The 23,934-nt window shown below is 42.7% G+C and overlaps 2 protein-coding genes across 12 annotated transcripts in view; one reads left to right on the top strand and one right to left on the bottom strand.

Annotated features, from left to right (window-relative positions):
* The window catches only part of JADE1 (jade family PHD finger 1), a 66,216-nt gene extending 44,194 nt beyond the window's left edge, over nucleotides 1-22,022 (top strand). For all 7 annotated transcript variants that reach the window (XM_030916858.1, XM_010378512.2, XM_010378513.2 and 4 more), the window contains exons 7-11: nucleotides 1,377-1,544; nucleotides 3,401-3,517; nucleotides 7,735-8,256; nucleotides 13,981-14,098; nucleotides 18,159-22,022. In XM_030916858.1, the coding sequence (XP_030772718.1) occupies nucleotides 1,377-1,544; nucleotides 3,401-3,517; nucleotides 7,735-8,256; nucleotides 13,981-14,098; nucleotides 18,159-19,069 (1,836 nt within the window). In that variant the 3' untranslated portion in view covers nucleotides 19,070-22,022. The remainder of the gene's footprint in view (nucleotides 1-1,376; nucleotides 1,545-3,400; nucleotides 3,518-7,734; nucleotides 8,257-13,980; nucleotides 14,099-18,158) is intronic.
* SCLT1 (sodium channel and clathrin linker 1) overlaps nucleotides 9,530-23,934 on the bottom strand; it is a 231,338-nt gene continuing 216,933 nt past the window's right edge. For 4 of the 5 annotated variants that reach the window (XM_030916893.1, XM_030916890.1, XM_030916901.1 and 1 more), the window contains 2 exons: nucleotides 21,209-21,260; nucleotides 19,927-20,050 (listed from right to left, as the gene is read on the bottom strand). In XM_030916893.1, coding sequence (XP_030772753.1) covers nucleotides 19,953-20,050; nucleotides 21,209-21,260 — 150 coding nt within the window. In that variant the 3' untranslated portion in view covers nucleotides 19,927-19,952. Of the gene's footprint in view, nucleotides 11,284-19,926; nucleotides 20,051-21,208; nucleotides 21,261-23,934 lie in introns of those variants that run through there. The other variant, XM_030916898.1, reaches the window with a different exon arrangement.

Genomic DNA, 23,934 nt, shown 5'->3' on the forward strand with positions numbered 1-23,934 from the left:
GAGTTGTAACTTAAGGCTTTTGGATGCCCCCTTCTTCACTTTCTGTTCTTTTTGCCCTATCACCTTGTCTTTTTTCCTCAACATTTACTTCATTTTTCCTTTGAGAAATCCTTCATGGCTTATCTTTAAGGCATACTTTATGTAATCTCCTAAATTAGCTTAGACCTGCTTTTCCAGTAAAAAAAATTCCTTCCTTCAATTGTGACTGTAGAATATCTGATACAGACTTTTAGTATTTTGAAACCTTTATAGTGTCACTTAACTTTTTTTTCTAGTAAGTCTGCATTGACAGTGGCTTATTCATGGCCCTGACACAGTGCTCCGAGGCGTCCATCTGAAGTGTGACTTTTCTTTGCTTAACTCTCATCCTTGTGGTTTCCTCTTTGCATCGTCGTGGGTATTCAGATTGCATAGTGGCTGTGTTTTTTCTGTCTAAAGAATTAGAGCTATGCTACTGTGACTCTCGACTTCCTGACTTCCAGGTCATTCAAGGACAAAGTTCTGAACAGTTGGGGTTTTAAAGGGCTCTCTGAATATGCTCCTGGTACCATCATGGTTTTTATTTATTCACTTACTTAACATTAACCTTTTTTGTCTTTGAACTGTCTTAATTACTTTAGTTGTAAAAGCCTTGATTTCTGTAGTTTATGACATCTTGTGTAATTTTGCCGTCTTGTACAAAACAGGCTTTGTTTTATTTTTTAATTTAAATTATTTTTTGTCTCCATTTCCGAAAGGCTGAATTTGTTTTAAATATCAGCTAAGGAGATGACATTCTTTCTGTGTAGAAGGTCTCCTTTTTCTGCCCTGTTGTGTTCACTGGGAGAGTACTGGGATCTAGTTGGTGTGGAGTTTGCTTAGCCTAGGGAGTGTGCATGCTTCTCTCCTGTTCCATTGTCATCTCATTCAGCAGCTTTGGGAGATTCTCTCAACTGCTGTGTGCTTTTTCTCCACACTCTGTATCCCACTTCTATCAGTAAAGTAGAGGAATAGCTTCTGTCACGGAGCCCTGTGGAGTGTTTCGAGGACTTACTGCTCAATATTTAGAAACTTGTTATGGATGGGTTTCTGCGGCAACACAGCAAAGCGGATTTCACATAAACCTTTCTGTCCTCAAGTAGTTTCCAGGACCACCCTCTGCTAAGTAAATATGTATTGTATCAGCAGAGCTCACATACCTCCTAAATGCTCCTGTGAGGCTGCCTGGCATTTTTCCTAAGGGGAGAGGATTCATAGCCAGGAAGCTATGGGAGTGTCTCTACTTTGGTGGTAGTTCTGTTAAAATCTTTCTAAGTATTTTAAAATGAATAGATATAATGGGAAAAATATTATTTTCTCTTTCTCTCTATTCCTCTGGGGTGTGCTGTGGACCACAGGCCTGTTATGGAATCCTCAAGGTACCAGAGGGCAGCTGGCTGTGCCGGACATGTGCCCTGGGGGTTCAACCAAAATGTCTGCTGTGTCCGAAGAAGGGTGGAGCTATGAAGCCCACCCGTAGCGGAACCAAGTGGGTCCACGTCAGCTGTGCTCTATGGATCCCTGAGGTAAGTGTGGTTCTTTTTTGTTTTTACTTTTTTGAGACAGAGTTTTACTCTGTTGTCCAGGCTGGCATGTGGTGAGCTGGATCATGACTCAATGCATCCTTGACCTGCTGGGCTCAAGTGATCCTCCCACCTCAGTCTTTTGAGTAGCTAAGATTATAGGCATGTGTTACCAGGCCCATCTTATTTTTTATTTTTTGTAGTGAAGGGATCTCACTTTGTTGCCCTGGCTGGTCTCAAACTCCTGGGTTCAAGTGGTCCTCATTCCTTGGCTTCCCAAAGTGTTGGGATTACAAGCATGAGCCACTGTGCCTGGTCAAGCATGGTTTTTAATAGCACCTTAGCTCAGAAGATCCTGGCTTTTTACTGGGATTTGGTGCGTGGGTGGAGAACCATGCATAAATAGGCAGCATTGTAGCTGATGAGTAAAAGGACACCTTTTAATTGCTACCTTTATCCTTGGGGAAAAAACTGAATCTTAAGCACACTGTCATCTTGTCATGGAATGTAAATTTGTGGAAATGTTAGCTGGAAGCAGCAGTCACTTGGGACTGTAAGTTGGTGGTGGTCAAACTTCGCCTCACCCTTCCATCACAGTGAGCCTTCCCATTGCGACTCTCACTCCCGGGAGCAGACCTGCAGCACTTAACCAGCTGTGGCCTGGGCATGTCATTCCCCAAGGGTCAGCTGTATATCCTGTGTGTGGCAAGCTGTACATGAGACACCACCATGGTTAAAAAAACCACCACTCTTAGTCATACTTTGGTGATTTTTATTTAAACTCTTATTGTGCCTCAACTTTTTTTTTTTTTTTTTTTTTTTTGGAGACAGAGTCTTGCTCTGTCGCCCAGGCTGGAGTGCAGTGGCACGATCTCGGCTCACTGCAAGCTCCGCCTCCTGGGATCAGGCCATTCTCCTGCCTCAGCCTCCCAAGTAGCTGGGACTACAGGCGCCCGCCAACACGCCTGGCTAATTTTTTTGTATTTTTAGTAGAGACGGGGTTTCACCGTGGTCTCGATCTCCTGACCTCGTGATCCACCCGCCTCGGCCTCCCAAAGTGCTGGGATTACAGGCGTGAGCCACCGTGCCTGGCCAGCCTCAGCCTTTTTAATTTCAGGTCTGGTCTAATTTATTTCTGGTCTCAGATGTTGACTAATATAATTTGCATAGCTCAGTGTGAGAATATAATTGCGATTCAAATTTCAGCATTTTTTGGGTGTGATTTTGGTACATTTTCCTCCCGGGGAAAATTATTTGAGGATGATTTGGATTGAGGTTTCATGATTCAGGTCTTGATAGCACTGGGTCTCGTGGTTTGGTATTGATGGGATACAATTTGGTGATCCAGGCTGAATGCAGAGATGATACCTTGTTTATCTTTGTAATTTCCCATCTTGAATACAGTCATGTTTCGGACTGAAGAAAATGGTTTTCTTTGGCGAGAGATTAAAAACAGGTTATATTTATTTACCCTGTTGTTGACAACCTGTTTGAATATATTTAAGATGGATTTTTAGTCTTGCCCAATTTATCATGGGCTAGAGATTATAGACGGCATTATCCTGGTACGTGAGTGTTTGTCATCAGACGCTCTGGTGAGAAGTGAAAACTCAGTTATCTAAGTGTTTTTCACAAACAGGGATGTCTGTCAGATGGGGACTGGGCTCTGGGCTCAGTTGGCACTGGGGCTGTTCTGAGGCTTTTAAAGTAAGAGTTTGCTTTGTTCCAGGTGAGTGAGTGCCCCTTGCCACTGTTTGGTAGGAGAGATGTAGGAAGGTAATGGATCTTTTAGTTTGTGACATTCATGTTCAGCCTTTGACGACCTGTGCCACCCTGTCTTGCTATTTTCGGACCTTTAGGTGAGCATTGGCAGCCCGGAGAAGATGGAGCCCATCACCAAGGTGTCACACATTCCCAGCAGTCGGTGGGCGCTAGTGTGCAGCCTCTGCAATGAGAAGTTTGGGGCCTCTATACAGGTAATTAGCTTCCGAAGAATGGCTTCATTTTCTTTTCCTGCGTGGTGGGGAGCAAGTGAGGGAAGGCTCTGTGAAGGGTTTGGAGAGGGGACTAGAATCCAGGAAGCAGGTTGAAGCTCCCAAGGGGTGACTCCATCCCCAGTACACACACCTTTAAAACTGTATCCAGTGTAACCAGAACCCAAGCTTTCATAGTCACAGGGTAGTTCAGAAGTTCCCCTGAACTGTGAGGCGGTTCTTGTCTCTCGCTACCCTCTTTCTGCCCAAAGTCTAACATCACAGCTTCTTTCCATAGGCCAACGTCTCCTAGGAATCTTAGTGAGATATTCCTTGACATGGCATTTGAGAGTTGGCCACCCTCTCACCTGCAGTCACTGATGGTAGCTGCAGACCCTGGCCCAGCTCTGTGGTGGCCTCCTGAGATTGCAGGTTTCCGTGGTGTGCGCACACCTGTTAGTAATCAAGGGGACATGCTGATGCATTTGCATTTGGAAAAACAGAGACTCTTTGAACACGGCCTGGGTAGATGTGCATCCGTGAGGGGCTCCCGTGTATGCTGTCAGCTGATTGGAACATCATCTGGATGTCTGATTCTTTATGGCAGTTTGTGTGCATGCATGTGTGTGTGTGTGTGTGTGTGTGTGACAGAGAGCCTGAGCGAGAGAGTGCATGCACACCTGTGTGTAAACATGTTGCCTGTCTGCTTTTGCATATCCAGGTACAGACAAACATAAGATGTCTTGAGATAGGGGAATTAAGGAGGGAATATAGATGGCATACTGTTTTTCACATGGTCTAAGACCCTACCTGAGGAGTTCATTTTTAGGTCTCACATTATTGACATCTAGCCAGTCAGGATTAGAGAGACCTGCAGTGCTGCTGTGTGTGGCTGATGGGGGCCCTTCAGGCTAAGTTTGGATCTTTTGGGATGTACCAGCACAGGCCCCAGGCTCTTCTTCCTTGGTTTCCTCATTGAATTCTGGGAGCAGAGGCACTGTTTTGGGATGGCTTCTTTCTCAAGGCAGAAGACACAGCAGCTCAGCACAGGCATAAGCTCTAGGAGCATGGTCATACTGTCAGCCATGGGTTTTAAAGAAATGACCTCATTCGGCAAAGTCAATTTGTATTTTGGCTGATAAATACTTCTTTCGGGAAGGTGGTTTTAAAATTTTTTCTTTTTTCTTTTTTTGAGACAGTCTCACTCTGTCGCCCAGGCTGGAGTGCAGTGGCATGATCTCAGCTCACTGCAACCTCCACCTCCCGGGTTTAAGCAATTCTCCTGCCTCAGCCTCCTAAGTAGCTGAGGCGCATGCCAGCACAATTCTCATTTTTGTATTTTTAGTAGAGATGGGGTTTCACCATGTTGGCCAGGCTGGTCTCGAACTCCTGACCTCATGATCCACCCACCTCGGCCTCCCAAAGTGCTGGAATTACAAGCTTGAGCCACCGTGCCTGGCTATTTTTAAATTTTCTTAACAAGCCAAGTGCTTCTACTTTTCTTCTTGATCACTTCGACTGGTATTCAAGAATCCAAAGTATAACAGAAATATTTGGAGGGTGGGTCATGAGACAGCTGGTAGGATTTGGCTGGGGACCTTGAAATAGTGGAGATATTTTTGGCATGTGTATACATGACAAACGCCTCTGACCCGAGTTGGATTGGGGAAGGAGGAGGGAAGAGTGGAGCAGGAAAAGGGCAGGGAGCTGATGTACTTAAGTGTGTTTGTGTATGCATGTGTGAGTGTGTGTGTGAATATGCGTGTGTATGTGTGATTATGTGTATGTGTGAGCATGCAAATGTGAGTGCGTGTGGGGGTGTGAGTATGCGTGTGATTATGCATGTGTATGCATGTGTATTTGGTTATGCATGTGTGTGCTGTGAGTATGCATTAATGTGTATTTGAGTATGCGTGGTGAATGTATACGTGTATGTGTGAGTGCATATGTTTGTGTGTATGCGAGTGCATGTATGAGTATGCATGTGAGTATGCATTTGTGTTTGCATGTGTGAGTATGCTTGTGTGAGTATGCATGTGTGTATGCATGTATGTGTGTGTAAAAATGTGTGAGTATGCGTGTATATGTATATGCATATGCATGCGTATGTGTGTGAGTATGCATGTGTAAGTATGCGTATGCATGTGTGCACTGGCAGGAAACAGGCTGCAGCAGACCACATTCCCTGGTGTTCTGAGCGTAGGATTTATGCCCTTTCCTTAGTATGCCAATCCTGGTCCATAATTAATGTTTAAAAGAGGTGGGCGAATGGGATCTTTGTTTCCCTTTTGAAGAGAGATGATATAATGACTTTTTTGTTGCCATTGACCTCTTTTTCCCAGAACATTAATCTAAAGAAGAGGGCAAAGAAGGCTGATGATTTTTCATATCTTCACAGAATGGATTGATTTTATTAAAAGAATTCCTCTCTGAAATGTCTGCAGCTGTGAAGGCTCTGGTTTACGTTTCTGAAACATCTGTTTGCTGAGTCAACCTGAATGGGAAAACCCTGAGGAAGGCCATTTGGCGTTTTTACAAAGTCCTGTATAAATATTCTGCTGCAGTTCATTTCTCTTTAGGGTTAGAGCGCTTGGGTTAAGTGTAGTTTAAGCCAAACACAGATAGTGTCTCAGTCATCTGTTCCCACTTTTGCTTCCCACTTGGCTGTGTGCTACAAGGGAAGACACTTTGTCTTCTCATGACAGTGGCCAGGTGTGTGTGTGTGTGTGTGTGTGCGCGCGCGCGCGTATGCGTTCTGCCACCAAAGCTGATTTCACACATTTCTTAGAATTGAAATTATTTATAGAGAAAACACAGATTTATGTCAGTCTGTGTGGCTGAGGTGTTTGTAAGGGTAGAATGGTGAAGGGAGCTGGATTTTCTCCTCTTCTCAGTAAAAGAGACCTCATAGTAATGGAATAAAGCCTGGCTGGCAGCGAGTTTCCTCTTAAATACTGAAATGATTAGGGGGAAATCCTTAGCTCTAGCCTCTGCCATCCGTGGTGATGTGATTCAGGATCTGTTGAATGAGTTGAATTCAACTTCTCAGTTGGCTTGAAGCCACTGAGTTCTACAGCTCTGTGCAGCCCCTGGCATGCCCTGGGGATCACTTGGCCTCACACAATGCAGTGCTGCTTTTCAGGGACTGGCTTCAGTCACCATGAGGAACCACCTTCTAGGGATTTGCTCAGCAAGATCAGTGGAGGAGGAGTGAATCACTTTGCTCCTGCTACACCAGACTTGCTGTCTGAATCAAAGGCACTAAATTGTGGCCCTGTTAGGCAGTGAGGGGGAGGTGTTCTTCTGTATAGGTTGCTGACACTTGGCCTCTAGGTTGACCTCCCTGTGACCCATGGGAAGGGTCTTGCACAATTCTGCCTCTCTTCAGTGGCCAGGCCCGGCATGCACAGATCTCAGGGCTCAGAGCCCTCCATGCATCTGGTGAAGCTTCTTCACAAGTGTGAAGACCTTTCCCCACCTTTCCTGTGCTAGATTCCTCTTGTCTCCTATTCTTTGGGGTTTTTATTCAGTTTCTCCTTGGTGCTGCTTCAAGGAAGTGCACTGTTCATTTTCTCACTTGTGTTGGGACTCTTCCTGGCTGGGGAGTCAGAATGAGGATTTGTGTTCAAACTGTGAGTAGTAGTCATTCTTCCCAAGAAGGTTCTTACTCAAGTTTATGCCAAAAGAGCTCAAATGTGTAAGAAAACCAAAGTGGACTTTGCATATTGAGGACAAATTCTTTTGAATATGATCCTGGTGCCACACCTCCTTCCTCTACACATGTTATTTGTATAATCATGTCTGCTTCAAGATGGGATTTGGATGCAGTTACTTTTCCGAAGAAGTTAGGGTTTGGTCGATTAAACCTTTCATTTGAAGAGGGCCCTTAAATTCCAAGACTTGGCTGGGTGCAGTGGGTCACGCCTGTAATCCCAGCACTTTAGGAAACCGAGATGGGCAGATCTCTTTTGCCTAAGAGTTGGAGACAAACCTGGGCAACAGGGAGACCTCATCTCTACAAAAAAATCCCAAGCCTTACCTCTTTTAAAACATGACATGATCTTCCAGGGTTAATCCACATACAACTTTCCTGTCACAGCACATTCTTGAAGTATGGCTCTTCTCTGTGCTTGTGTACATGGGGTGCCTAGCACTGTGGGCCTTCTGCCATGGTTGCTCTATAATGGTCTATTATCATATTCTTTGTGTGTTCTTACCAGTGCTCTGTGAAGAACTGCCGCACAGCCTTCCATGTGACTTGTGCTTTTGACCGGGGCCTGGAGATGAAGACCATCTTAGCAGAGAATGATGAAGTCAAGTTCAAGTCGTATTGCCCAAAGCACAGCTCACATAGGAAACCTGAGGAGAGTCTTGGCAAGGGGGCTGCACAGGAGAATGGGGCCCCTGAGTGTTCCCCCCGGAATCCGCTGGAGCCCTTTGCCAGCCTTGAGCAGAACCGGGAGGAGGCCCACCGGGTGAGTGTCCGTAAGCAGAAGCTGCAGCAGTTGGAGGATGAGTTCTACACCTTCGTCAACCTGCTGGATGTTGCCAGGGCTCTGCGGCTGCCTGAGGAAGTAGTGGATTTCCTGTACCAGTACTGGAAGTTGAAGAGGAAGGTCAATTTCAACAAGCCCCTGATCACCCCAAAGAAAGACGAAGAGGACAATCTAGCCAAGCGGGAGCAGGATGTCTTGTTTAGGAGGCTGCAGCTGTTCACGCACCTGCGGCAGGACCTGGAGAGGGTAATGATTGACACTGACACCTTATAGTGACTTAGAGAAGAAGATGCAAAGAGGCGAACGCTTGCCCAGAGCAAGAAATGATAGCCAGTCATATACTCTCAGATCCTTGTACACACCACAGCATGAGGTTGTGTTGGTTAAAAATATTTATGGGCTGGTAAACTCATTGTACCTATGTGCAAAACTGCCACTGAGTGGGGAGCTTCTTTGTGATTTTTTTTTTTTTAAACACTTTCCCATTAATCTTTACTGGTTTGTAAGATCAAATGGGGTGTGTCTTCCCTACCCCCATTCCTTCATTCTAGAGCTAGAGTGAATGAGCCCCAAGAAAATGACCCGAGGAGTTGACTCAGGATTGTTTACAGACTGATTTAGAAAACCAGCATGGATTTCATTTCTAAAGGAGGGGCCAGAGAGGGGAGAATTGCTTGTTGAGTCCGGGGAAACACTAGGTGCTGGTGATGGGCTTGTGAAGGAAGCTAAGACTGGCTGCTCACTGGCCCCCGCTTTGTTTCTTGGGTAATTCATAGGGGAATTCCCGGTACTGTCACATAGCAGAGCAGGCAGTGGGTGCTGATGTGTGTGCATGAGCTGTATGTACACATGCATATATCTGTTACAGAAGATACTCCTGGCAGTGAGGTGCTAAGTCATCACTGAGGGTGTGTGTGTCCCCGTGTCCATCCATGTCTGTTGTGTGTCTATGTGCGGGTATGGGTGGGATTCCTGGTGCACAGCGGTGTCAGATCTGTCTGAGGAGCCACAGTCATGCTCAGCACACTACAGATGTGTTGTTTGTCACACTGAGATTGCTGAATGTCGTGGCTGTTGGCTGCCGAGCCTCAGCTGCTGGCACTTCCTTCCGCTGTTTGCTGCTTTTGTGCCTCCCCCACTTTCCATCACCTCTGGAGTCCCGTCTGGAAGTCCCTTCCTGCTACAGGAATAATGAGGAGTGGGCTGCCTCCCCCTAGGGCCTCCTACTTTCTGTAGGTAGTTTCTGGCTGAGGCTTGCTAATTGGGGATGCTTCTTAGAGCATCTTCCACATCAACTCCCCTGGCTGCTGGCTACCGATTAAATTCATTAGTGTAAACGAAGTGGGAGCGAGGTTTTCTGGCCTGAAGCAGTCTGCACTGAAAGGTACCCAAGTAGCCTGAAACAGTTAACACATCTCCCCCAAGCCGCTCGCTTATTAGTGGGGAGTGATTCACCTGCCTGGGAGAGACTCTTGACTCATAGATGATTTGAAATGGGAGTACGGGCAAAGAACAGGGAAAGACCCGGGAAGCACTGGACCAAAAAAGCGCTATCATGGAGACCTGCATGGCCCTGTTAGAGATGGCGTAGAAGTGAAAGTCTTTTAAAGGGAGCATTAGCAATCCTTTTAGTACACGACTGAGTGCCAGCTTATTTGTGATGCCCCTTCTCAGACCAGGTTAGGATTCCTGGGAAGGCGGTGCATTCGGGCCCTGGAGGAGGCAGGAGCCTGGAGCAGGTTTGTGAGGCTTTTGTGCTCCCCTACGCCCCCTGGTGGTGAGTGTAAAGAAGACTTTACCTCTCACAACTACATGTATGTGTGGCGTTTTTGTTAGAGATGAGAAAAGGATTGAGAAGGATAAACTGGAATCCTGGTGAGAAGCCTTTATGCCAGCCCGACACCTGCTGTAATTGGGGTGCATGAGCTGTGGAGTCAGATAGTTGTTGGGAGGGGGAGGACAAGAAGTCTATTGTTTGGACTGTGTTTGTCTCACAATCACCACAAAATAAAAGTGTAGAAAATGCTTGTGGTGTACTAACTCTTTTCTGTACTTAAGTTACTCAGATTAACATGCACTTCTAATTCTAAACATTTTTTTTGGAGTCATCACTGTCGCTGTTTAAGTAGAACAATGCCAACAATGTATGAGAAACAGGGAATAAATCAGGATTTGTGTGTGTATGTGTGTGGCATTACTTACATTTACTTTATTAAAAAGCCTAAGGAACTTTAGGGAGTTTGTATTCAGTTTATCTTTATTCTTTTGAGACAGAATCTCACTTTGTTGCCCAGGCTGGAGCAAAGTGGCATGATCTCAGCTCACTGCAGCCTCTGCCTCCCGGGTTCAAGTGATTCTCCTGCCTCAGCCTCATGAGTAGCTGGGATTACAGGCATGCATCACCATGCCTGGCTAATTTTTGTATTTTTGGTAGAGACAGGGTTTCACCATGTTGGTCAGGTTGGTCTTGAACTCCTGACCTCAAGTGATCCACCCGCTGTGGCCTCCCAGAGTGTTGGGATTACAGGTGTGAGCCACTGCACCCAGCCTTAGACTCAGTTTAAAATGGGCTTATTGTCCTGAAAAAAATACGCTACCCCAAATTTGCCATGATGCCTGTGATGGTGAAGGCATTAAAAAATTGAAATTTTTGCCTTGCCCAGAGAGTTGCACAGTTATTTGTAATTGTAAACAGTAAGTGTATCAGGGCAGGGGTGACAATAAAAAAAAATCACTACCAACTTGTTTTCTCAAGTAAGTTAGTTTTCTATTTAATTCACACAATATCAGTTTGTAGCAGATCCTCAAAAATCATTTAATACATGTGACTACAATCAAGGCATATGATCATTCTCAGACTGACAAATGAGTGGCCATAATTAGAAATGCAGACAACTGAGTGATTATGGTGACTGCTCTTCCTTCAAACACACACCTCGGGGCATTGCACACCTGGGTACCAGTTCTGGATCTGGAAGTTAGGTGACAGGAGTAGATTTCAGGAGCGCTTGGGAGCACACAACTTTAAGAAGACAAAGTTGCTGATGTGGTGGGTAGCCATGTCATTCCCAAGGCTGCCACTTCACTCTCATTCGTTTCCCCTAAAATATGCAGTAAACGTGAGTTCAGCAAATGACTATTTATTTAGATAAAGACATGCTACCACTGCACTCTGGCTAGCATTACGGAAAGTGGCCAAGTCCTGGGGGCAGTCCTGTAGTCACTCAGTGGAAATGGTCACCTTTGAAAATCTGGTAGTGTCTGCAGTGTCCCCTGAAAAAAATAAAGGCACGTTGAACTTCAGTGCTGCAAACAGTTTTGGATTCAAGAAAACACGCTGAAACCACTTTTGGGTTTCTTAGAGCAGTGGTCCTCAGGGTGTTGTGCCTGACCCGGAAACTTAGGAAGGCAAAGTCATGGGCCCCACCTCCAGAGGGTGGTTCTGTTTTGTGGGTACCCCCTGTTTAGGGACACTGCTTTAGGGGAAAGTGATGATCAGGTTTAAGGTGGTGTGAGAGTGCACCTGGAGATGGTTTAAATGATTTTTTTCAGATACCTCCTTGCAGGCAGTTGGGAGAAGAGAAAGCAGGGGAGGGAGCTTGGTGGAGCGGGTGCAGCGGGTGCAGTGGGTGCAGGAAGGGACAAGTTGGATGTGTTTTGAGGATGGGAGAGCATCAGTCCAGCTCTGCAGGTGGAGGTTGCTGAGCGTTGTCCTACAGGGAGCTTTATGCATAAGGGAAGTCAGGTTTAGAGTCCTCACTACTATAAAGTGGAGTTAGGGCTGGTTTGTTCCAATTGAAAACCATGCCCTTTGCTTTTTGGGTTTACTTTTAGATATTTCCCATCAGAGATCATGAGGAATAGGAGTGGGATTTTTCTATGTAGCAGCCATGGTTTGGTCAAAGCTACCAAAATTAAATTTGAATAATACACAAAGTTCAAATTCCCTGGCTTCCCCGTTTTCCATTTTCAAGGATAATTTCAAGTAAGAGAGATGTGTCTCCGTTACACATCTGATTGGAATAGGAGAGCAACCTGTCTGCTGCTAACATGTCAGAATTTGTTTCCATTTTCTATTTCCAGGAGTGAGATTCCTTGTTAATGTCAAAACGGTTCTGTTTCCTAGAAGTTTTGAATCTGCTATGGATCTAGGTCTGGCCCCTCTTTCTTGAGCTTCACTCTTAATCTCCCCTGGATAGAACAATATTATCAAAGAGAGTAGTCTGTTAACCACTTCCATTCCCAAGTTGGTGAGAATTTCTATAAAGGACACTGCTTCTTGGATTGAGGGTGTGCAGCTGTCAGAAAAGGAAAGAGACTACCTTAACTAGGCTGATTGACATCCGTGTAATATTTACTGTGAGACAGGGAGAGTGTCTTTATTCTCAATTCTTTAATTTTAAAATAAGACAGGAAATGTTAGTGACATAAGGGATTGATACAGAAAAAAAGATGGGAAGATCCTGAAAGTGAATTGGTTAGGGGCAGGAGAAGCCTGACTTGGCATTTTCCTGTTTAGGCCAGGAGATTTTACTATGATGCAAATGGGAAAGTCTGTGTTCGGTCTCTCTACATGCTTCATGTCCTTTTGCAAATGAGACTGCCTTTAGCACAACTGGAATTGTTAGGGTTTAGTCTACACTTAGACTCTACACCAGAGTGCAAAATCTTTTGTGTCTTCACAAGGCTTGTTGATGCTTGTTGCTGTCCTCACTACCAAAAGAAAAGGTTGGTGACCTTTGGACTTTTTTCACTTAAACTAGGGTGATACTACTTTATTGAGTTTATGAGGAAAAAATTATAAAGGTGGCAGGGGAAGAGTTTGATCATAATGGGATTTTTTAGGAAAGTGAAGGCATGCCTGTAGGAGCTAATGGGAAAGATGTGGTCAGATAAAGACATGCAACCACTCCTGCCACTGAGATTACTTAGGAGGTCTCGTCCACATATTCCTGAAGAAGGGTTTAATTGTGTATTTGGTGTGCTGTGTCTGACATCTGTGTTTTCAGGCCCATGTAATCTAATCAGGTTGACCAATAGATTTTAGGACTGAAGGATTAAGGGAGTTTAGAGACTAATTCTTTAAATTTTGTGTATTGAGTGATGACAGGTGGGGAACAAATCTGAATGCTGATTACTGAGCATACGTTAGGGTTATGTGATCCAAAGCAGTCGTACATCAGATAGGAAGTAGAGTCAACTCTTAGTACTGAGTCTTTTCAGTTACAAGCGAATCAGGAGAGGGCAATACCAGTTTTTCAAGTGATGATACAAAGAACTGGACTGGAGATGTCTAACCAGCAAATCATTGGCAAAGCTGGAAGTTTCCTAGGCATTTGCACACCTCATAGCAACCCATAAGCTACCTGCTAACTCCAGGCCTTTCAGTGAGTTCAGTGTGCAGTTGACAAAGACATTCACTAGGATTCTTGGTAACCATTTGGTCTTCCAGTGGGCCTGGTGCAGGGGGCTCCACTTTGATGACCCTTGGCCCCATGTTGACCTAGTTCAGCCTTCAGAAGACAGTTGATAAAGTGCAGCGGAAGTGGCTTCTGAGCTGCTTTAAAGCCATTGGCCATCCAAGTAATATAAGATATTGACGCAATAATAAGCAAAGACTGGCAAGAGGTTGCAAGTTTTGACTTGGACACCAATGGCCTCTGTGCCAGGATGGGTTAGGTGTGGTGGAGGAGGCAGGACTTTTGTACCAGTTCTCTAGGTGTCCCTCCCACTCCGGTGGGTCCCCAGCCCTCTTCAGTGTTGCTGCTGCCTATGTTCAGGGGTATATGTGGAATCCTTCTTACCAAAATGAGATTAGAGATTGGATGAAATGTTTAAAGTACATATTGATTTCAAGTATCTGTCAAGGCCCTAGTAGTAGTAATTTCTCTTAGGTAAAGAAATTTAAAAAGCACCAAAGTACTGTTATACTGTATTGCTTACTTAGAATCTTTATTCTCTACATTCTAGGTTCGGAACCTCACTTACATGGTGACCCGCAGGGAAAAGATTAAACGGTCTGTGTGCAAAGTCCAGGAACAGATATTCAATCTTTACACTAAGCTTTTGGAGCAAGAAAGAGTTTCAGGTATGCATTAAGCCCTGGTAGGTCAAAGTATAGGGCAGGAGTTTGTAAGCTTTAACACTGTTGAGGAAGAAATAATGATTTCTTAATTTTCTTATAGAAGAATTTAAGAAGCATAGACGTTCATATTTATTTATTTATTTATTTATTTATTTATTTTTATTTTTATTTTTATTTTTTTTTGAGACGGAGTCTGGCTCTGTCGCCCGGACTGGAGTGCAGTGGCCGGATCTCAGCTCACTGCAAGCTCTGCCTCCTGGGTTTACCGCCATTCTCCTGCCTCAGCCTCCCTAGTAGCTGGGACTATAGGCGCCCGCCACCTCGCCCGGCTAGTTTTTGTATTTTTAGTAGAGACGGGGTTTCACCGTGTTAGCCAGGACGGTCTCGATCTCCTGACCTCGTGATCCGCCCGTCTCGGCCTCCCAAAGTGCTGGGATTACAGGCTTGAGCCACCGCGCCCGGCCGACGTTCATATTTAAAGGCAGTCTTTAATTTGAGGCATTATGTTTAAGGGAAAAAGCTATGAATTTGCCCTCTATAAATATGGGTGGAATCCTATGTTCTCTGCTTACTGAGCAAACACATGAAAGTCTTTGAGTCGTCCCAGTTTCTTCATGTGCAAAATGGGGATATCTCAAGCTACCTCTTGGAATTGAGAGACTAAAATGAAACAGTGACTTATAGATGACACAGTACTTGGTACAACACATCATGGGGGTACCTAACAGGTTTATATTCAGCCTTGGGCTCTATGTGTAACGTGGTAAATATGGTAAATATCTCAAGACTGTACTCAAGACAGTTCATTTTTAGATAACGTTCACAGTAGGCTTTTTTGGTGTAGATGGGTTGTTGAATATTTCTGAGATTGCACACCAAATATTTATTTAGTGTCTTCTATTTTATATTGCCCTGGGCTAGGCAAACAGACAAAGAAAACTAGGGTATATACTTCCTCTACTCTGGAGAACACATCAGTTACTTGGAGATCGAGGGCAAAGATCAAGTTGGGCAGGTTGTTTAACTTCTGTGAGATTCCGTTGATCTTAAAGTTTCTTTTAGAATCAAGACCCCTTAAGTGTGTTTGACTACATTCTGTGATCATAAGCCCCCAAAAGTAGGTAGTATAACGATTTCAGAGAAGGAGAGCTGCTGAGTGTGGATCAGGCAGAATTAGGGACCCACGGAACAGGTAGGTCTTAGACTGGACTTCATTGGAAGATAGTCAGCGTCTCTCTCCTGCCTTGGACTGCCCTTTAAAGTTATAGCAGCACCATTCTTGGTGCTTGCGTTGTGCAATCATAGTTGATTTACTCTTGTTTTTGTGCATTTGTGGCTTTTTGTCACTCCATCTAGATTATTACGGTGCACAGAGACAACAAAGAAGTTGTTATAACCTGTTGCGTTGAAATCCAAATTCTGGTTTCTCTAACCAATTATGTGCGACTAGAGGGAGCTGGGTCATCTGAAGAAATAAAAAACGGTTTAGGGAGGTTTAAATGATGTTCTTGAAGTGTTACATAGTTTGAATGCAATAACTTATTGACATCCTCTATATTTTCTTCCCAAGATTATTTTCCAGGTGAATCAAGTGTATATTATTAGCTGGAACTTGGAGTTTAAGATTTTAAAAATAAATTTTCTAAGTAGGGTGTCATATGTAAAAGTAGTTCGATTCAGACTCCCTAAGGTGAGCTCTCTCTTCATGATTCCTACCTGAATACAAATAAATGAGATCTGTTTAACTCCCTTGGAAGACTGTCTGGTGCAGATCACCGAGCCTACGGCAGCAAATGCTGAGCTGGGATCACTGATGCAAGTTGTGCCTGTGGAGTTGTGCCACTGGAGGGCTTTCTGCAACTCTTAAGTCATTATGTAATGAGTGATTCCCTGTAAAAATAAGCCATAAAGAGCATTTTCATCTGGTTTCATTTGAGTTATTTCTCATGGATATTGCAGGCAGGTTTTTGCATTTCATGGCTGAGGTTTTTACTGGGTGAGCGAATGATATTCTTAATAAGGCTGGGAGTAGTTTCGTGGTAACAGAGCTGTAATGTAGATCTTCATTCAGAAATCCTACTATTTCAGAAAAGGAAAACAAATCCTCCTTTCATTCTGAGATAACAACCATAGGTATGATCAGTTGAAAACATTTATCTTCCTGTAGGATGCTGTTGAGTAATGCAGTTGAAACCCTTTAGGGTGCTTTTTTTTCTTTTTCCAGTCCTAGGCTTCAGTTGTGTTCTTATTCATGCCTAAAGGCTGTCTCCTGCCTGAAGTAGAGCAGATGGTCATGATTTATGTGTCATTTAGGGTCCGTGGTTTAAACTGTGTGATTCTGAGATGGGTAGGGTCATTTGGCTGAGTCCTCAGTGGCAACAAGTGCTTATGGGGGGGTCATGAGTTGGAGGCTATCTAGAGACATGGGTTACAGTTAAGGAGATAGAAATCAGAGTTCAGAAAATGTTAGCCTCTTCTTACCATTCTCTTTTCCCGTGGCAGATTGAGTAAAAGAAATATATTCAGTGTGATGTGAAGGTTGATTCTAATGATTGATTCTTGAGAAAGCAGCATTTCCAAACCAGCAGGTTGTGAAATACCTCATCCTGTGGTCATGACGGCTCTGTGTTCTGAGTCGCTAGCTATGTTTCATTTGCTCGCAGTGTCTGTGTCTGGTGAGCCTAGGTTCTCATATGGCCTCCTGTCTCATACCCTGGGGCTGAACCTTGTTTTCTTGGTGGTTCATATCTTTTGGGAGACAGAAAATATGAGAACTGCTCTTTCTAGATGTTCTTGAGGCTGGTGTAGAATCGTGGTCTTTATGACAAACTCTAATGAATTCACCCACTAGGGGTAACAACTCATTAGTGGGTTGTGAGATGAATTCAGTGGATCATGACCAGCATTAAAAACAAGTAAAGTATAATAGGAAATGTCAGAGTGTATTATCAAGTGATGAGGGTTAATATTATTTCGTGAAATGTGAACTCTTACTAGGTCATGCGGTGGAATTTAGTCACTGTGATTTGCATCAAAAAAATTTGAAAAACATCAATTTAACTTACTTCCAGTTGAATGACAATTCAGTTGAATCCCACAAATGTATTTTGCACGTAATAATGAATATTTTTTGGAACACTTACTATGTGTCAAGAATTATTTTAAGGCCAGGCACGGTGGCTCGCGCCTGTAATCCCAGCACTTTGGGAGGCCGAGGCGGGCAGATCACAAGGTCAGGGAATCGAGACCATCCTGGCTAATATGGTGAAACCCTGTCTCTACTAAAAAAGTACAAAAAAATTAGCCAGGCGTGGTAGTGGGCACCTGTAGTCCCAGCTACTCTGAGGCTGGGGCAGGAGAATGGCGTGAACCCGGGAGGCGGAGCTTGCAGTGAGCCGAGATCGCTCCACCGCACTCTAGCCTGGGCAACAGTGCAAGACTCTGTCTCAAAAAAAAAAAAAAAAAAATTATTTTAAACATTTCCTTTATTCATTTCACATGTTTACATGTATTTGTCCTCATAATAACCCTGTGAGGGTATAGACACTTAGAGATAGAAGCCCCGGACCCTGCTTTTGGGGTACTCTCAGTCTCCTACTGGAGGCAGAAGACTGGACCGTGGAGGAGCGCGGTGCAGTTGCTGGTCTGTAACCAGGTAGAGGGAGTAGAGGCAGCCATCAACCACCTGATGCTGTTGAGTAATGCAGTTGAAACCCTTTAGGGTGCTTTTTGGGGTTCTGCATGGAATCCCCTCTGAAAATCATATCAGTTATTTTGTTCAGAGGAACATGTATTTATTTGAGGAGGTACAGTTTTTTGAAAAATTATGTGAGCTTCAGCTGTTTCAGAAAATGTTGCATATTGAGCCTGCAGATTGAATGGAGATTCTCAAGGCAGGTCATCTCTTCACTATAAAAACCAAATTTGTACAAACTTGGTGGTATAAGTGTTGTGTTGTTGGGTGGGGAGTTCACATAAATTGGGCCACACTGAGGGTCTACAATTTTATTCTTAAGGATTTGCTTCTGTTGTAATTTTTCTTTATTTGTGGTTTTGTTTATAGGTGTGCCTTCTTCTTCCTGCTCCTCCTCCTCACTGGAAAACATGCTTTTGTTTAACAGTCCTTCTGTGGGCCCTGATGCTCCCAAGATAGAGGACTTGAAGTGGCATTCTGCATTCTTCAGAAAACAAATGGGTACTTCCTTGGTTCATTCGCTGAAAAAGCCCCATAAGCGAGATCCTTTGCAGAATAGCACTGGAAGGGAAGGCAAAACCCTGCTGAAGCAGCCAGACCTCTGTGGTAGAAGGGAGGGGACGGTGGTCCCAGAGAGCTTTTTGGGTTTGGAAAAGACTTTTGCAGAAGCACGTCTCATATCAGCACAACAGAAAAATGGTGTGGTGATGCCAGACCACGGGAAAAGAAGAGACAATCGTTTTCATTGTGATCTCATTAAAGGAGACTTAAAGGACAAATCTTTTAAACAGAGTCACAAGCCTCTCAGGTCCACAGATGTGTCCCAGAGGCATCTGGACAACACAAGAGCTGCCACCTCCCCTGGAGTGGGGCAGTCAGCACCTGGCACAAGGAAGGAGATAGTGCCCAAGTGCAATGGCTCCCTAATCAAAGTAAACTATAATCAGACTGCAGTCAAAGTGCCTACAACACCTGCCAGCCCAGTGAAAAACTGGGGAGGATTCCGGATTCCAAAGAAGGGGGAACGGCAGCAGCAGGGAGAGGCCCACGATGGGGCCTGCCACCAGCACTCAGACTTCCCATATTTGGGCTTAGGCCGAGTTCCAGCCAAGGAAAGGGCAAAAAGCAAATTAAAATCCGACAATGAGAATGACGGGTATGTCCCCGATGTGGAAATGAGTGACTCAGAGAGTGAGGCATCAGAAAAGAAATGTATACACACCAGCAGCACTATCAGCAGGAGGACAGACATTATCAGGAGAAGCATCTTGGCTTCTTGATGCAACAGAGATGACATGGAAGCCCTTTGGGCTTGTCATTGGGTGTGCTAGAGGAGACCTCTGATGGAGGGAGAAGCAGAAACCCATTAATCCTGAGCTACACAAACACATTTACTTGCAATTCAGATTAATTTTTTTCCAGAGTCATTTTAAAATCATTTTTGTGAGAAGTTTGTGTTATTTGCAACTTGTTGAGGAAACAGAAGAGTAGATTGTAACCGTAAGACACTGCTAAGACTAGAACCTGAACTAAACACTAAAATAAGAACGAAATAAGTTTTAAAGAAGGCAAGGCTTAAATAAGCGTCGTGAATTTTTATAGCCCTCTGCATTCTTCCCAAAGCACAAACTCGTGGTTACCTGAATATAGGGAACCAGATATGGTTCTTGAGAAACCCTCATGGTACCATTCATAGCCCATAAAGTTTATTTTCTAGGACTGTGGTAGATCTTGAAATCATATTTATATTTGGCCCTCAAGGCTATTTTTGTTGCATTATAGTACACAGGCAGCAGCTCTGAAGCCTCAGTAACACTAGGAAATTTATGTGTAAATATAGCAGTCAGGGAAGAGAATTTTTAAAAGGTCATTATTGAAGGAGCTGAGGGGACAGGGTAGAGCTGCTGCAATGTGGAGATTTAGGGTAATACAGCAAGGTCCTGCTGCTTGAAGCCTGTGAGTGGGTTGTGGATATGGGACTGGTTGAGAGTGAGACTGTTAGGAAAGTTGTATCTATGAATAAGGGCAGTTGAAGTACAATTTTTACCAGTCCACGTGACCTTCTTCTTCCCTAACCACTGGCTCTTGAGCCAGCTTGGGATTTCCCTGGCCATTGCCAATACCTGGCCATCTGGCTTCCAATAGTACAATGGCTACTCAAGTTCAAGTGAAGAACTTCCAGACTCTGGTGACTCTTACTTCCCAGAGCCAACCACTAGTGCATATGTCAGGGAATCCGGGCTTCCAACATGAACGGATTCCTTAAGAAAAACGAAAAAAAAAAAAAAAAAAAAAAAAAAGAAAAAAAAAGAAAAAGGAAAAAAGAGAAAAAGCGAAATAGGTTATATTTTAAAAACAACAGAAAGGCAATAAGTTGCGATAAGCTCTTACTATTGACCAAGGTTATACAGGAAAGAGACTGAAGTGTACCCTTGAATAGGTTTTCTGTAGTCAGAGTTCTAAACTCTAATTTGTAACTTGGACTTTCTAATTGCAAATGGCAATAACTAGTAAGTTATCAGCAATAATAAATTTAGCATTAAATTTGAGTACAATGTTTTGTTTTTGCACTCACTGTAGTGCATATGTATTAAGACAGTGGATAGTGTTTAGGTCCTGTTAATTTTCTTTGGAATTCAATGTGGTTGTGAATCAAACTTAAGGAAGGAAAGTTTAAATAGCAATGAGATACAGAACTATGGGCCTTTGGAACAAGCCCGACTTCCCCTAAATTATCTTTAGTTTGTTAATACCAGTATTCAGATTCCTGATTCATTTATACATCTGTTTCCATATGGCAGGGACATTATGATACTTAATGAATAGTGCTTTGAGTTCTGCAGTTAACTTTCAAGTCTTCCAGATGATTGTCAACAACAGAAAAGGCTTATTGAATTCCATCTTGCTATGCAAGTTTTATCAGATGATCAAATAGTAGATCTGATGCATCCCTATTGTATGTATGACATTTTCAAACCAAGTCTTAACTTTTGAAGTGATTTTAGTAGCTAATTCAGGGGAGGGGAAAGAATGACGCAGGTTTTTAGACTGACCGACTATTTTTGAGCTATGGGGCTCATTTTGAAAGACTGCTGTCCAGATCAGCTTGTTGCTACAGATAATAGAAGGTTCTTATGAATCCAAGTTGTATATTCACTTGTAGCATAATTTAAAAATTAGATTTTTTTTGCATATGAGCAAAAACCTTTTGCTGGATACAGGAGAAGGTTGGACTTTATCTACAGTTATCTTTTGACTACAGCAACAGCTCTGGGTGAGAGTAGAATTTATAGAGGGATAATTTGTCAAGCCATAGAAAGAAAATCTAAATTAATAGTATCACCTCTCACCATTTTAAGAGGTATCAGATTCATTTGCACTATTAGGAATGCTAGTTTTGTGCAAAAATAATGCCTTACCTGTTTTTTCCCCACATTTAGGTTGAAAAGCTTTCAAATGTTCCAAGTTATGCTGAACCAAAAAACAAAACAAAAACAAAACAAAAAATATTAAAAAAAAAAAACCCCACACAAAAACAAAACACACAAAAATAAAAAGCCCACACTTTTTATTCCTGCTTCGAAATGCAAATGGTATAGAGCACGGTTTCTCTGACAGTATAATGATAGCTTTGTGAATTAGTTTCATGTCATGCTGGGAACTCTGTATGAGGTGGCCATAAGCAGCAACCAGCCCAAACACCCACTTGCATTCTATTAGTATGGAACCATTTGCATTTTTTTTTAAGCTTTATCTTTCCTTGTGCATCCTGACCAAGAAATATCTTTGATTATGATTAATGTATTATGTCAAAATGTAGGCTAGTTAAACTTTTGTAAAGTTGCCTGGAATGTCATTTTGTTAGGTTTTAAACACAAGATCTAAATGAAGGGTTTTATGTGTTGTGTACAAATCTTAATTATTTTGAAATGGACAAACTTGTCATTACATTTGTAACCTTGTACAGAGGATTTTTCACTATGTGCCTAGCTTGGTGTCCATTCAGCTAAAATTGAAAAAAAAAAAGGTGCATGAAGAGTTAAAAATCAAATTAAAGTATATGTAGAGATGACTATTTTATATTACATGACCCAATCCTGTATTTATTTCTACCCCCTTTTTGAAAGTATTTATAAAACTAGTTGAGGACAGCTGTATTTTTTTGTTGAACTATTTAGTAGAATTGTGCCTTTTTGTCTGTATGTGAATAAATGCTGTACATTTTGCAATACATTTTAAGTGTCTTTTGAAATCTGCTTTTGCTAAATATTTAAAGGTATGTATGACTTAGCAGTCCTGAATCAGTTGTTTACTGTCTCCCAATTTAAATCAGGAATGAGAACTGTAGAGAACATATCAAGATGGTGCAGAGCATAGATTCACTGTGCTGCTTTCTGGCACAACTCTGATGGTGGAACTGAAAAATAACGGTTTGGTTTTAGTTTTCCTCACCTGGAGTTCTTTCCAGAATACAGTTTTGGATCTGAAAACATAGAATCGTTGAAACAACATAGACTTCAGGGTCAGAGAGAACTGTATTTAAAGGCTAAACTATAGTTTACCAGGCACGTGACATTGGTCAAGTCACTTAACCGTTTTAAGCCTCAATTTTCCCAGAAAGAGGATAACATCTTAGTATCTTAGATACCGAAGTAGTTGTGATTATTTAAAGCAAGTCCATTGAGCACCTTACAGAGACCATATATTAGGCATTTAGTAAGTGGTAGGCTATTATTTTTATTAGGAACAAGACACTGATATTTGCAATATTATTTTAACTAATGAGCTTTCAGAGGTGAAAAAATATTCCTGAATGATGGGAAGGTTGTATTTATAATACAACCTTTAAATAGTTTTAAAAATAATTTTTCGAAGAGCAGTTTCATTAAATGCTTTCTTTTGATCACAGAACTCTGGGACAATAGGGCAAAAAAGTAGATTATCTGCATTATACACCTTAAGACTTGGCCAAGATCGCAGCAGTAGGTACTGGCAGAACTGGGCCTACACTCATTCTTGTTTCTAGTTTTGAGTTCTCCCTGCCTGAAACAATCTTTTGTACATCCACTACATGCAGAAATTAGCATATAGTGAAATGCACCTTTTTCTTTATGTTGGGAACAGCAAAACTGGTGTGAATTATGTATTCTCATGTAGATTATAATGATTAGGATCCAAAACAGGATAGCTATCTTAGTCTAATTTATAATTTTTGTAAGGATTTGGGTAGTTAAAAAGAAAATATTCGTACATTTTGCTAAAAGGTTATTTCTTGTTTCTCCTTAGTGACTGTTTACTTCCATATTGCTTGCTCTGAGTAAGACCCCTGAGAGAAATAACTGATTCTTCCTACAAGGTCTTAAAGTTGGATAACCACAATAGTTCCCTAGGGAAATTAAGTCCCCAGGAGCCAAAGGAAGGGCCTATCATTGGCAGTTTTTGCAATCTGTGATGGCAAATGTAGCACCAGGGACTCATGTTCATGTTTTCACCCAAATCACTGAGAAAACAATTTCTACCTTTGAAGCATTAGCCATCTGCAACAAACTTCACAATTAACTTCGAGGTTGAAATCTTCAATGATTTCCCTTTAATGCTCAGAACTGCATTAGATGACGTGTTCTAGTCTGAGGTAGGCTTTGATTGCCTGGTCATTGAAAAAGAGGATAAATGCAAATCCAATGTTACCTACTTCCTTGACTTCAACTGTTCCCTGTACTACTTACTCAGTTTGGCATCTCTGCAATCCAGCTTTTCTGGAGTGTGAAGAGATTGCTTATTGGGCATCCCCTCTTGGATGTATACAGGTACTTGAGATTTTGGACCTCTTTCTATATCCTGTTTTAGAGAATGTCCTCCTAGACTGAAACCTGGGAGTCCTTTATGAATTCTTCAGCTCTCACAGCCAAATAGTGATCAAGGCCTGTGCATTATATTTAATACTGCCTTGATATTTTTTGCTTTGGATCCCACCACCATTTGCTATATAATTCAGGCCTCTTCATTTTTTGCCTGGATTACTGAAGCAGCCTCTTATCTGGTTTCCTTGACACAAATCTTACTGAAATTAATCTCTCCAGCATTTGGCTGAAGTCTTGCCAACGGTATCTCCATAGTGATAACTTCTGAAATAAAAGCTGATTTT

The sequence above is a fragment of the Rhinopithecus roxellana genome, chromosome 2 (genome assembly GCF_007565055.1).
Source record: "Rhinopithecus roxellana isolate Shanxi Qingling chromosome 2, ASM756505v1, whole genome shotgun sequence".
Classification (NCBI taxonomy): domain Eukaryota; kingdom Metazoa; phylum Chordata; class Mammalia; order Primates; family Cercopithecidae; genus Rhinopithecus; species Rhinopithecus roxellana.